This window comes from Opisthorchis viverrini (assembly GCF_000715545.1).
Source record: "Opisthorchis viverrini unplaced genomic scaffold opera_v5_148, whole genome shotgun sequence".
In the NCBI taxonomy this organism is placed as follows: domain Eukaryota; kingdom Metazoa; phylum Platyhelminthes; class Trematoda; order Opisthorchiida; family Opisthorchiidae; genus Opisthorchis; species Opisthorchis viverrini.
In genome coordinates this window covers 24,119-39,052 of record NW_008751805.1, presented here as the reverse complement: position 1 = coordinate 39,052, position 14,934 = coordinate 24,119, and the positions used below count along the sequence as shown (strand labels likewise).

The 14,934-nt window shown below is 41.6% G+C and overlaps 1 protein-coding gene across 1 annotated transcript in view; it reads left to right on the top strand.

Annotated features, from left to right (window-relative positions):
- Positions 1–14,706, top strand: part of T265_06837 (hypothetical protein) — a gene marked incomplete at both ends in the record, with an annotated part of 18,016 nt that extends 3,310 nt beyond the window's left edge. The window contains 6 exons of the mRNA XM_009172219.1: positions 1,504–1,788; positions 3,875–4,134; positions 6,818–6,964; positions 10,141–10,368; positions 13,800–14,130; positions 14,411–14,706. Coding sequence (XP_009170483.1) covers positions 1,504–1,788; positions 3,875–4,134; positions 6,818–6,964; positions 10,141–10,368; positions 13,800–14,130; positions 14,411–14,706 — 1,547 coding nt within the window. The remainder of the gene's footprint in view (positions 1–1,503; positions 1,789–3,874; positions 4,135–6,817; positions 6,965–10,140; positions 10,369–13,799; positions 14,131–14,410) is intronic.
- Positions 14,707–14,934: the final 228 nt, after the last annotated feature.

The window sequence follows — 14,934 nt, the reverse complement described above, 5'->3', positions numbered from 1 at the left end:
AAATGTCCGTTCTCAGTTCTTTTCGTACCCTGAGAAGCATTCGCCCTATACTGCCTGTATGTCGTTATTGGTTATAACGGCCGGCGCACGGGGAATTAAAGTATTCTACTCCAATTCGTGCATATCATCTTTTCTTCACTATCCACCATCTGTCACAAATCACCAACTCTGGGCTTCGCACACACCGGCGGTTTTCTCAACCAGAGAATTAAGGTCTCAGTATAGCTATCATGCACCGCCCATTCTGGAGTGACGAAATTGGATGCCTGACTGAGCGATCGGAGGTGTGTGCGCCTCAGAATACTTGACATAGACCAATACTAGGTCCCTTCACTCACACACTTTTTCACTCTTTTTTTCACTCTAACTTTTTAAATGTAATTAGATTAACTTTAGGGTTGTACGGCAGTGAAGCCTCAGTGTCAACAATGATGTTTCAGTTTCTGATGGTGGTGAAGACCTACGAACCTGAACACTTGGAGTTTGTTGTATAATTTTGCTTACCTTTGTGTCAATAGCACCTTAGAATTTCGAACCAACTTCTTCCTTTTGATATTTGAGATCGTCATATCCAAGGGTGATTCTAAGCTCAAAATCAGAAACCTCAATAATTATGTTCTACTGAGTGAAATACACTCATTTGCATACCGGTTCGATTTTCATTGGGGGTCTAACTGATTCGCATAAGTTGTGTGATCCTTTGATCTTGTGCCAGTCATCTATGAAGAAAAAGACTCCATCATAATGTATCTCAGGAGGCTGCGAGCTATCAGGAAATCACGCACCTAAGTGTTGCACATTAACAAACGAACCAATGTCAGAACCGAACAGTTAAGTGCTCAACTATCAGCTAACAGGTCGTGAGTTCGAATCTCCCTGAAATTTCTTGAGATGCACAATGCTGATAATTCCTAATAAGCTTGAAGCAGTTGTACAGTACATCCCAACTTTTCAGCATAAAGTGGTTTCGTGTGTGGGACGAATTTTCCAGTGAAACCAGTGTAGCCTGGGAATTCACGTCCTTACATGATAAGGGGCTTGAAGCAGTTGTACAGTACATCCCCACTTTTCAGCATAAAGTGGTTTCGTGAGCGGGACGAATTTTCCAGTGAAACCAGTGTAACCTGGGAATTCACGTCCTTACATGATAAGGTGCCTTTGAGGCTGAATTGGAACGCTGCAGAAAATCGGACCTCAGTTTGCACACCTCCGGTACCTAAAAATACCCATCGTCCTAAGTAAATTTTGTCTCTAGGTCGTTCTGAGGCTGAATGGGAATGCTGCAGAAAATCGGACCTCAGTTTGCATACCTCTGGTACCTGAAAATACAAAAGTCCTAAGTAAATTTTGTCTCTAGGTCGTTGTCAAAAGCTAAGGAATACATATGTCGTTTCATTTTGCTTGTTTGTGTTTACTACACTCGATGGCGCCTGAGGGAGTGCAAACAGGTACTTTATCCTAATAAATATTTTCTTGTATTTTCTACACCTCCTCATAACTTAGAGAGTGGTCTCACGTGGAACAACTCAATGGTCCAAATAAACTGCCTTACTGTGGTTGGCGCTCTCATATTCTTCGTACAACTTTGCTGTGTTTGCTCGGAATCTGGGATTTTCCACGATCCACTTGAGATTTGGATTTCCACTTTGAGGGCATCCGAAACAAGGACACTTCTAGGAGTACAACAACATTCGTCGGGAAAAGTGTACACTCGTGGTTTTGCCAAAAGCAGTCTTGGAACTATTTTGTTCCCTGTTGTGATTCATTCCGATGAATCGGCCACCGAAGGTAAGTAGGCGGATGCACGTTTTCTGAATGAGCCAAATGTTCCCAATTAAATTTTGGGTAGATTACTGTCGTAGATGAAACGTATGCGTGAAGCTGATTTGTATCAGTGACAGGGGACATGTAAACAAGATTAGCAATTTTGGTGAAAAATTTCACAAATTCATCCCAGTTGGACAGAGTACATTACAATAATATGAAGTAATTCTTCTGAGTTGTTTCTGCTTTTCCTAATTGTCATCGGCCAGGTCTTTTGCCTTTGGCATTGAGAGTGCTGTTGAGTTTTTATTACCTTTCTACATTGCTGGCCACCTGAATTAAGTTTGTAATCGATGAGCTTCCTTTTCACATCTTTGAACTCGAGGAAAGTTGTCATCATGGGATTTTTATACGGTCTGATTGATCTCATTCTCTAGACTCTCAATCAGTAGGAGTGAGGTTCGTTTGAAACGATCTCGCTGAGCCCAAACGGACAGTCTATGGCCGCAAGCTCTGTTGTTATGTCGACACCACCAGAAGTCTCTTACCACAGTTCATCTGAACTTGTTCCTTGTCACGGTACCCATTCTGAAGTTATTAGCGTACATGGTAGCTCAGCATCCCCTCCCCAGGAGAGCGTATCACCTAAAGGAAATTCTCTAACAGAGAGCGGAATTTTTCTTTATCGTTTTCTGTCGGTCTGAAAAATATAGCTTCATGGAAAGGATAAGCCTAGGAGGAATTCAATTGCATAAACACAGGCAAGAAGTTTAGACGTTAGATTAGCACGAAACCTTGTCTGTACATATTCTTTCTTACTCAAGAATGAATTAATCACTCTATAAGTCTCAAAACTAACTGTTTCAGTCATTTATTTGCTCTCTACCAGAGTAGGTTGACAAATAACTTACGTGGGTCAGACAATTAGATTACCATGGAGGTTCAGACGTATAGAATTCCAACTGTTTTGCAAGTAAACCTGGTCCCCGTTGAGTGCTTTTGGTGTCCAGTAGCATTGGAGCGTGCAGGTATTTCGTACAGCGAGGACAGCACCATAACTGGTGCCAACTTCGATCGGCCAAGAATTCAAGTACCTCCATATTTGGCTTTCTAAATTTCAAATCGATGAGCAAACAACTCACTAACGTTGCCGAGTACTTTTTATCTAATCTACCCAATACCAAGGAAGGCGACTACTTGCGATGGCTGCAGGCCAACGGACGCTTTTATTGCCGAAAAATGTTTGCACTTCTGTTGTACCCGACAACAGCTGTGAAGTAGCGTTCTCCGGGTAATGTGGAAATCTGAAGGAACGTTGAACTGCCTTTGTCACTCCAACTTGTGATTATAGGGAAGTCATTGTTGAGGAGATCCGAGCCCTTTACGAAACCAGATGAAAACACCAACACGGTCACTACTACTGAATACAACCAAGTTTGTCCAGATTAAAGGAAAATAATCAAAAATGGGGGAAAAATAGACCCATCCCCATCTATATATTAAATAATCTATGGTTTCTATCCCTTGAAACACAGCTGACCATAATTCCTTATACGGATAGATGATAACACTGGCTAATGCATGTCGAGTCCCCCTTCAGCACCCTGTTCACGATATCGGAAAAAGATTTCGCAAATTAAAAAGATGAGTTGAAGCCATGTTGGTATTCTTGGAAGGAGTGACGAGACTTTCTGGGGATGGCAGCTGGTCATTTTATACCCAGACCCGCGAATTAGTACATATCCAAGATGGACACGATTTCTTGGGTCCAGACGATGTGACATTACCATGTCTGGACAAAAATGAGCTAAAATGCAAGTCTGTTAAGCTTAAAATAAGGACAATTTTGGACGACCGCCAGATACTTTCAAAGAAAAGTTTCTACCAGTTTATTGTTGCTTCTTTGGCGAAGCTTCTATCCTATTGCAAAATGACTTGTACGCAGTCGATAAACCCGTTTCATCTGACTAGAAGCTTTTACCAGCCCTGGTTGAGTAGCCAGCACATTTTGAGTGAAAAAAGCACATGCGAATTTGACCTTCAGGGTGATTGTTGTGTGGGTAGTTTAGCTCAGGTTTCGCTACCCTTTGAAAAACTGATTTTTGGCTAGGTGCGAATTTCACGAAAGGTCTACTCGCCGACATCTACATTCGGGGGAGCTCTGCGCAGGAAAGCTACAGTCAATTTTTGGAATACATGAGCGGTTACTTCTGTGAAACGAATGACGGGGAACACTGGGAATGTTGCGATCAGTCGTTTCTAACTGCTTCATGCGAGGACGTACCACAAAAGGCGAAAGATGTGATGAGCCTGATAGTTGACCCAATTCAGAGTATCACACTTATCTTTCTGTATCATTGGTGTGTCGAAGTGAGTGCAGTGGTTATCTGTTCGAGTTCGGACTATTGCCCCATAACTTTTCTGCACCATACGCGTTCTTTTTGATAAGATTATTTCGTTTTTTTTTGCGTGATTAGGATCAGACCTACGTTTTAAAGGTTAAAGTTTTGAAAGATGTAGAGTCTTTTTCAAGCCTAGTTCAGCTGTCAACATGTTTTTAAGTTTACCCTTGATTTGTGATCACCAGTTACGTGAAGAAAATTAGACTATTTGATGTACATACTCATCCGCATACAAATTTGGTTTTGATGGAATACTTATATGTCCTTCAAATGAATGTGCTGCAGGAGGACCCTCATTTTCCAGTTAGTACTATATTTGATATGTAGTAATATATTATCGGCAAAATGCGCTACTCAAATGTCGTGAAACCAGTTGTGGGCTGTCGATGAGCTTTCAGGAACCTTATCTATACAATCAGATTACAAGATACTATGTTGAGGTTGAAGTAACAATATGGTTTTCTGTTCTTTAATTTATCCTATTCATAAGGCTCTTACTCACTCAGCTATTTAACTAACTTACCTCCATTTTCCGACAAATATCTAAATTATTTGGACTTTGTTGCTTTAATATATATATAATATACATATATATGTCGATGAGCTTTCAGGAACCTTATCTATACAATCAGATTACAAGATACTATGTTGAGGTTGAAGTAACAATATGGTTTTCTGTTCTTTAATTTATCCTATTCATAAAGCTCTTACTCACTCAGCTATTTAACTAACTTACCTCCATTTTCCGACAAATATCTAAATTAGTTGGACTTTGTTGCTTTAATATATATTCAATATACATATATATACATTTCTACACATACAAATATGTATTCATGCTTGTTCGACATTCTCCAACTATGTAATTTTGAATGGGCGAAAAACAGTTTTCACCCTCTATCCGGACACTGAAGTTAAAATGCAGATTACACAGACAGCATATAGTTATAATTAACCATTAATAAATGGGCAGATGCTGGATGATTATCTTGGATCTCAGATAAGATGACCACCCACAACATTCACTACATTTAGGACAAAGACCGTTGACTCTCTGTAAGGACTTTCTATATTTTGTCATTCCAACCCAGAACGGATCCCTTTTGTTCACTTTCGAGTTTGCTGGCATCGACTATGGACATTTCATGCTTTAATTGTATTACCAGCACCACTATTATCTCACCGCCATTCTTTGGGCGACATCCTCTTACCAACGTGGTTCTTTTCGGTCATTTACCTTCACGCAAGTGAGGCAGTAAACAACTATCACCGACTCCTTATGTGACTCGGTCGGATTTAGCTTCCATGAAATAATATTCAAATGTGGCTCATAATTTTCCCCGTCATAGAAGCCAAACTCTCATGAACCGAAAGTCCATCGTCGCCGGCATGAAACTGCCCACCATCCTAAAAGTCTGATGCCATGCTTCACAAATGAACCGGCAGTCAATAAGCACGGTAAACTGGGCACCAGCTGAGGCAAAATTGACTACAGTGAACGTTGTTAGCAAATATTCAGCCTATCAAGACTGCAAGCTGTCCAGAAATCTCCAAGTGATCCCACCATTCAGTCTTCTGAAGACATTCGCTTGCTCAAAATCGGAGTCAAACTTGTCGATTTTTTTCGAAAAAACTTCCATTCTGAATTCCTCTTTTGGGATGCAGTGATTCATAAAGCACCTTGGGTTGTTTTAATAATTCTGACCTTACCACACGATGTGAGGACAAAAGGGAAATCGTACAATCAATCAAATAGACGAAATTTCCTCTAGAATTGTTATGAGTGAAACAGATCTCGGCCTGCAGAAATTTTTTTGTTGTCTGGCTACTTCTAACATACTTGCGAATTAGGCGAAAAGTATTAACTTGAAGGTGTGTTCCATCGATGATGCTTCTTGACTGGCAGTCTACCGCTACCGACAATGGCACAGTTTGTGCAGGGGAGACCTGTTAAAACCTATCAGAAGATAGTATGTAGAGCAAAAATTCACGGACACCCAAGAGTTGAGTGGTAAACGAGCAAAACCACGGCAAACACATCTCAAGCATAATCTCTCAGCATTCTAAGCAAAATATTCGCCAACATCTTGTTTACATTTATGCTTAGAATGATGTTGTAGACCTGAGAGTCAGATAGTACGGTTGCACAAGGTCAGTAGCTCAGATACACTAATTAATAGTTTTCCTGTTTCCGTGCTTGATGTATGCCTCACAGTCATTTTATTGACCTTCGGGAACTTGTCACCCACACAGCGCTGGCAACTTTTCCAGGATCCAAAACATTCCTATTTCTCTCCACCTAAATAAAAATGACCCTTTTCTCAGTTGTGTGGCACCTGGTCAGCAATGTCGATTACTATTGTGTTAGTGCAGATTTTGCTTACGGCGAAAAGAGAAAACGGATGTTCTTTCTAACGTAGCTTCACAAACAAATCTTTTGTCTGTGTATGCAGTCGATCTGTCTCAGTTTTTATTCGTTGCACTGCGTTTCTATTTCGCCCCTCAGTTACCCAAGCGGTTCAAACGAAGACTGGCCAGTGTGGTATTGCTTTTCACATGCTGCACTAAGTGTTTGGCAGTTTATGGAACGGCAGAAAAATTCAAATTGTTTTCCTATATAAATTTTTGTTGACAAAATTTGCTGTATTCAGGCTTGGCACGACTATCGAAACCAACCAAATATTTCTATTTGGCAAGAGCTGGAGAAGTACTGTCCTAATCCGTGCCATGGGAACCCATGTCTAGGGTTATTGGGAATAGACGATCCCCTCGCCTGCAAGAAGTTCGGAGCATATGAAGTGAGTGATATTGCGTTTATCGCTTCTTAAGAATGCTCCCAGATGTATGCGGCAAACACCAATCCACTAAAAGTAAACTTGCACCAGTACTTATCTTTCTCCTCTTTTAGGGTTGTCCCCTACTCCTTGAGCAATAATAACCGCTGTAGAGTTTTGTGAATTCAATAGACATCATATGCCTTTAAAAGGATACTAACCTAACCGGCCGATCAGAGACTCCTTTTTAGAAGCACTTTACTCCGGATGACCACCAGTGAAATATTGTGAATTAGCTTATTTGTCTCCCGTTTGTCACATATAGACGAACTTGAAAAATGACACCTAAACGAACAGGTGGATAAAGAAAAATCTCAGAACTCGCAAGTCAGTCTGATCTGATTACTTTGAATTCAGGATTTCGTATCAATCTTTACTCGAATTATAGAGATGTGTGCCCATGACCAGAGGTTGTGATGGACCAACTTTCGAACTAGTGAGTTCTGTAGTCAAGATTGATAGGTGCGTTTTGGTACAAGTATCTGAGAACACGGTTGCGTATCGAACCACCAAAAATTTCAGGTTTCTTCAAAACTCAAACCAAGCCAGTTTGGAGACAGTTTTGCGGGATGACTGCAGGTTCGCGTTCCAGTCCAGGTGGAACCAATCACCAGGTTCCAGTAAATTTCCCATACATTAGCTAGCCAGCAGTATCAGTTTGATGGGTTATTTCACGACAGTTTAAGGGTTTGGTATCGAAGCGAAAGGTCGAGGATTTTCGGATCATCAGAGGTGGCAAGTCAGCGAGGTATGTTACGAAGTATTAAGGTGCAGGTACAAAACATCATGACGTAAGTAGGAAAAACAGATAGCAAACAGAACAAAGGTACTTCTTAGCAGAAAAAATATTCAGAATACAACTATGTGTCTGAGCAACCTGTAGAGTCAAATTTACTAGTGATTGGTGAACAACCTCGGAAAAAATGTATCGTGTTTCAAGGGAGACACAAACATTTACAAAAAACTGGGTGTAAACATTCGCAACATGTAATGCGTAGGTGTCCAAATTTCGGGAAACGCAGGCTCCTTGTCGGTGCTGGCTCCAAACTGAAGGCTGGTTTTTACGTATCGAAGAAACATGAACAGTGCACTTCCCATGGCTATATCTCTTATGGTGAAACCGGTCTGTTCTCTCGTGTTCTGTTGCCTAGATACATGCCGTAGCGTTTGATTGTTTTCCTCACTCGCTCCGTAGAAGACAGAATGCCGGTGTATTTGGTCTTCCGGAAGATGTGGAATACCATGTGATTTTGAAGGTTAACTCATGAAGTTCTCGAAATCCAGTACATCTCCAACTAGAGGGCTTGGATGATCAACATTATTTCCGCTGGGTGGATGAAGCGTTTCTGCAGAACGATGATGCCACAAAAGAAATAATCTGTGTATTCCAATGCAGCATAGTCCTCATTTATCGTACTGTCACAAAAATCGTAGCTTTCTTGTTTCTCTGGGCATCCAGATAGACTGTCTTCCCTCAGATTCAGAGAAAATTGATTTTGCTGTAGTTTCTGTGCAGTTGTTGGCTGGAACGCATTTGCAGAATATGTAGCACGTGATAATATACCGTGTTTATGTCTATGATCGTTTAAAAGCAGATTATCTTCGTATCGGCTGATCCGGAGTTGTATGCTCCATGAAGATAAGAAAGTCTCAGAACAAGGCTTTCCAGTGACAGAGACACTTTAGTTCACCAGCAATATGTGAGAATTTCAACTGACTTACTGTCAAAGACTGCACGTATAGGCTACGCTATATGGTTGCGCTATCAGACACAATAAATCTCTGATCATTAGCTCATCATTTATTGGCATCAGAAAGGCTTCTGGTCAATGTAGAAGCTTCTTATATTTATCAACTTCTTGAAGGGACCATTTACCTTCATGTTTTCGGGAAGCACTGTAGTAACGGGTTGGTTTTGGTGTATCGTTTAGCGAGAACTCACAATGGCTTATAGACTTGTTGTGAGCTTAACTCGGAAAACTGTATAGGGTCATTCCGTGCTTCAAGTAGCCAAACGACACATTCTGCGGCCTTGTTTTCATTCGGGTCGGAAACAGCTTTGATGTGGTTTGCGTGTGTGTGCATGCGTGCGTATGCGTGGGACTCACCATGCAGACGAAGATACAGAGACACATATTTTCGGATATTTCTCTCATTTCATGTGGAATAATCCTTCATATTCTAGAACGCGTGGCTATAATACGTGATTGGAATGTGGACGAGTTTTAAGTGCTTTGACTTGAATTTCGCACCTACCTGACCACTGTAGATTAGCGTCAAAAACCATACCAATAGCCCTTAATTTTTGGCCACTTTGTTATTACGTGAGCCCATTGGGTATGCCACCAAGTTCATTCCACGCCCTATGAGTCAATATCGTGAAATAACGACCCAAAATCGGTGTTTACAATACCTCGCCAGAGACTGAGATCATCGATTAAAGCGCGGAATAGCATCTCTTCTTTCCGACTGAGTTGTGTGAGTGGCATCGCTATAAGTCATTCAGGAAATTTGGATTGTCGAAGTGTCTTTTGTGCATACAGCCCTTTCGGGAAAAACACTGAACTGATACTGATTATGATTCAATTTTAATTTGACTGAATAGCAAAAATCTTTGTGTTTTACCTTGATTCTCTGTGAGCTTGATTAATAAAGGTTGCTTCGTTGACCTTCAATTCAATGGGTGGTATGTTATGCTTGTAGGAGTAGTTCGTGAATTTAGATGCCTGTTTGTGTTGAGGATTATTTAGATGGCAGTTGCTTGTCCAGATGGCGCAGCTTAATTTCAAGGGAGAAACCCTTAACCTCCGGCACCGCGTATGGGATTGTTGCCAAGTTTAGCTGTTTTGGCAAAAGCTATGAGCTTGCTTCTTATAAGGCTATAAATCTCTTAGTTTTTCATCACCCATTAAGCTCCCTCGTATTATTCCAGCCCAAAGCACTCATTAGGCGCATTTTTAAAAGCCACTGCATCCATCGGAATTTTCCTGGTACAATCTTGTTTACGACTGGGCGTATGTCTGGATCCCACTTATTTAGCCGCTTAACTCAAGTTTGTGGTTCCCTATAAGTTTTCTCATAATGATACTTGATTAACCACACTTGATCCTTATGGATTTCATCTATCTCCAAAAAATTAGGATGAATATCGTTGTGACTGTGATGATATGCATGTTTGGAACCCACAACGAACTGTTTGCGAGCCAAAAAACCCATGCATGAATAAGCAGTTTCCGCCTTGCGTGATGGAAAACACCGTGCGATGCGTGAGTACCGGACTCAACCAAGTCAGATGCATATGCAAGGAACAATTCATGGGTTTAGATTGTTCATTGCTCCGAGATGCTTGTCTTGAGCGGATTAATCAGGTAAGATCATTTCTGACATCAGTCATTCTCTGATCGTCTTGCCTAAGATTTTGAACTCTACCGCTCTAGCCAGTATGCTGAAAGTCCCTTTTGGTTAACGCCAGTGTACCTTTGAAGGACTGGTTTCCAAAGTGGAAGTGAATTTAAAAAAAACGTTGATGGAAGTCTCTCCGGTACTTTGGATATATCAGTCTGTGTAACTTTTAGGCGTTGTCAATTACACTACATCCGCTGAGCTGATATAGACTGACAGGTAGTCATAATTCACGTAACCTTTTATTGCGTTGAAAATTGAGCTGTTATATTTCCAGGAAGGTTGGACATTTAAATTCAACAACATTCAACATTCAACCTTCAACATCACCTTGAAGTAAGATGTCCTAATCTTCCACAAATCGTACTTTTGGTTTATCAGATTTTATTCATTTTCCGATCGGTTCGATTATCAGGTTGCTTTTCAAACTTGTTGGTCTGGCAATATATTTTGATGTGCGGTTTGTTTTGAAGACGTGCTTTGCAATGTTGGTTTTATATCCAATCATTTTTCACTTTGCCTTGACTGGACAACCAAGGCGGATTTCATGCTCCAGCTTACAAATACTTTCAGTTCGCATCTTTATTTACAAGCCCTTGTTGGTACCTCATGCAAACACCGGTTTTATGGGCCTACATTTTAGTATTCTGACCCAATGGCTAAGAAGTACTACTCCAAACAGGTAATGCTTTAAGGATCTTTTGTTTCACATGTTACAGGGAGCTCTTGCATATTGTAGCTTCAAAGAAATCCCACTTGGGATGAATTTCAGAAATGATTTCCCAACGCTCCGCCAGTAACTTTGGGTCGAATGGTTAAAGGGATCTCACGACGTGTTGCGGCGTGTAAATTAAGCGTATGGTCCACTTTGTGTGATGGTCGCAGAACTTCTTCAAAGAAGTGCACTCTAGCCTATAAAATGTACTACCTCAGGGGCAACGAAAAGTGCGTGGGTACATTTGTAGGTATACTAAATTATCTGTTCAAGCATCCTATTAATAAGCAATGTGATTCCATACTGATTTTTCAGATGCGCTACTGCGATGCATATGTTATATTACTGTAATTTGCTTACCTACGGCAGGATCCCTGGGTGAAATTTGCAACAAAGCTCACTGATTTTAGTAGCGTTATCTACTCTTTCTGGAACAATAACTTCGACTGCAAGATCAAATTTTTTAACAAACCTCTACATAAGAGTCGGAAATGTGTGTGATACCCAAATCCTAGGAGCTCGAAAATCGAATTGTTGAACTTCGGTGGAAGCGAATCAGACATGAGGGCAGATATGCTTGTTGGGTTAGTCAACTCGATTGCTTGACCATGGAGAAGCCGAGAATGCCAGTGGTTTTCTAGATTTAGGAATTTAAGCTTACAGAGGCAATCGTGAAGTCGCCTCCCGAATGAGAAAAACAAAAACAATGTAGAGTGTCAGCGGCCCTGAAAACACTGAGCTGAGATTTATGTAAGTCTTAGGAGTGCAAAATATTGGGCTAAACATACATCGCGAACATATTCCAACTGCTTAAACTCCATAGAAAATTCAAGAGAATAGCCATTTCACGGTCTGAATCCACGACAGCTCGAATGTCTCGATATCCAAGAAAACCATTACACTCACTTAGACTGAGACCACAATGAATGTGGAGGCATTATGCTGCTTAGGGCCAAAAGTGGTTATTTGGCCCATTATTGGTGGAAACACATGCTACATGGATCTCCGTAAGTTCGCATTTAGTAGACATAGTTGAAGAACAAACATGGCAGTGTAGGGATCGGTCAGTTCCTATGACAAAAGCTATAATTCGGTCATCTGACCTATTTAAAAGACACAGTGCTAATCGGATGACGGTGAATATGTGTCAGGAATGTGGCAATTTCCGGCAGTCACACTGACCTGGAAGGATTCTAGGTAGCACTGAACACAATACCTGTAGGTTCAATTCGTCCAGCATGTTGGGCATGCGAGCTCCAGACGATGAGCTCTGTTGGTCTCAAGCTAAGGAACAATGGAAAGTAGCTGTCCCATCCAATAAGCTTTTTGCGCCTTTCGGTAGCTCAAAAGAACGAGAAACCATCTAAGCTCTCTGAACCGGAGACCACCAATAGCCAAGTTGCAATGGTTGGAACTCTTCACGTAGAAATATTCGGAATGTGCCAAATGACAGACAGTGATCTACAAATGTCGCCCAGAGTGGAATAATCGAAAACCAATCTCATCTCCATATTGACCGGAGATCAGTAGAAGGTGCAGCAAACGACTTGGGGATGGCTCAGAATGACGAAGTAACACTGCAGATTTACCATAGTCAGAAGTGACAAACTTCACGGCAGTATTGGTGCCTGCTGCAGAATATCAGTTATCGCCTTTACAGACTTCGAAAGGGTGACACCAATATTGAAAAGCTGAGTGTGGCTCATGTTCATATGAACCGAGTTCGCTGGGTTGGGTTATAATGTGATAACTCTGCATAGGTGTTTCCATCGATTCCCAATTTGAAGCATTCCTCTTCATTAAACCCCTTTCTTCGGTTGCTTAAGCCTCCATTCTGTGACTCACTGACACCTTAATTTTGTAAACTACCTGACACTCACTACGAACATGAGTTCACAACCACTTGATCGCCCTGTCCTGTTTTGCTAACGTGCATGGTTCTTACACTTTCGACGAAGAATAAACAGCAGCCAACAGTACAGTCAAAGGTACCCTCGTAGCACAGGTCAAACAAATGATGTAAACTGCGTTCAACTGCAAACGGACGGTCACCTATCAGACCCTGGCTTGTCTCAGACTTCACTTTACCTAGAAAAATAAGTGAGGCAGAGGCCATTGGTGCATCTGTCCTATACTCTTATAGTGATACCTCTGATGATCACGGTGTTTCTTGGTCGATCACTGGTCGATTTCACTGGCTTGGAGGACTCGCGTTGCGGACACATTTTCCTTACAATGGGTTTTCGGACTGGAAGGGGGAATCCTGCGTTTACGGTGTGAAAAACAAAGGACAGTCAGTTTCTGTCCTTATCTTTTGACGGAGGTCTTCTGAAATTATGGAGTGTTGTGCAGGAATTCTGCGAGTTCACTTCGGTTTGTAGGTGAGAAGCAAACCCATATTTTATCCGAAAACAATCCTATGAACTGTTTACTCATACGTGCATCTGACTGGTAAACTTTCTGTTGATTCCCTTGCATGTAGATACAGTGCGCTTTCCGCCACAACTTGCGGAGTAAGCAAAACAAAATGTGATATTTCACAAGGTGTTGGAAAATTGAGAAGGAGTTCTGAGATTACGTTCTCATAAGCGTTTACGCTGTAAGGATGTGTTGTAATAATAATAGAAACACTCGCACTAAAACGTGGTGGACCTAAGATATTCTTGCTATTTTACTTTTCAGTCAATGCCGAGCGGAAATACACGGTGTCAAATTCAGAACGGGAATCAGTGTCACCCCATCTTGGGCACAGACTCCTACAGTTGCACGTGTATAACAAACTACCTGTCCCTATCCGTAAGTGAAGATAACTGCCTCGGTCAGCGGGACCCTTGCAAGATAAGAGCTTCGGGTACCAAGCATGATTACCAACGAACCAATCCTGCGACAGATTACGACTTGGTCCATCTCAAGGTCGACTGTTTGAATGGTGGAGAATGTGTTGCATCCGGTGACCTTATGAGGACTGCTTGCGTGTGCCCACAGTCACCTTCAGGTGGACTGCTCTTTCAAGGTAAGTACTGCTATACACCTTTGGATAATTGTTAAAAATTCTTCGACGCATATATGCAGCACCTGACAAAATTTCCTGGCCGGAATAATTTACACCACAGTTAGCCATAACATAAGGACCTTGTGTTTTGAATACTGGCAACTAGGTATTTGCTTTCGTTTTGTTTGACGACTACTTCTACTAAATGGCTGACACAGCAAGTCTGTTATGTTTCCGCATATGTCATATCACTGTCAATACCGTTCACCGTGCTTTCTTTCAATGCTGCTTTCCGAAACAGGGCAGGTATGTGAGTTTGCAGTCGGAGTTTGGTCTAGCTGGTCTAAACCGTCATTATGTCTGCCGCAACGCTGTGGGCACACGCGATACCGATGGCGACGGCGGAAATGCTTGAATGGAACTGGACCACACCACTTGGTCGGTGCAGGTAGCCGTTCCGTAGAATTAAAACACCAGCGGAAGCAGCGTGTACAATTTCTGCTACCATGCATTGGAGCCTCCGAGGAGGTTAGTTTCTTTCCTCTCACAGTTGATTTGGAAAATATTTCAATTTATCCCACTGCTAAAGTTTATTAGCTGAGGGCCGCTCTTCATTCGCGAATGACCTTGAAGGGATTAGGAAAAAACCCAACTTTTTCCATTTACATTCACAAAACCTCCTAGTGATTGAAGGAATAAATTTGGTGAATCAAATGCAAGACTCTCTGTGGTCCATGTGTTTTCGCATCTCTACAGTCATGATAGTTCTAACTCTGCTTGAATATATGTGGTAGCACGTGCATGCTGCCTAGCGGGATACTGGTC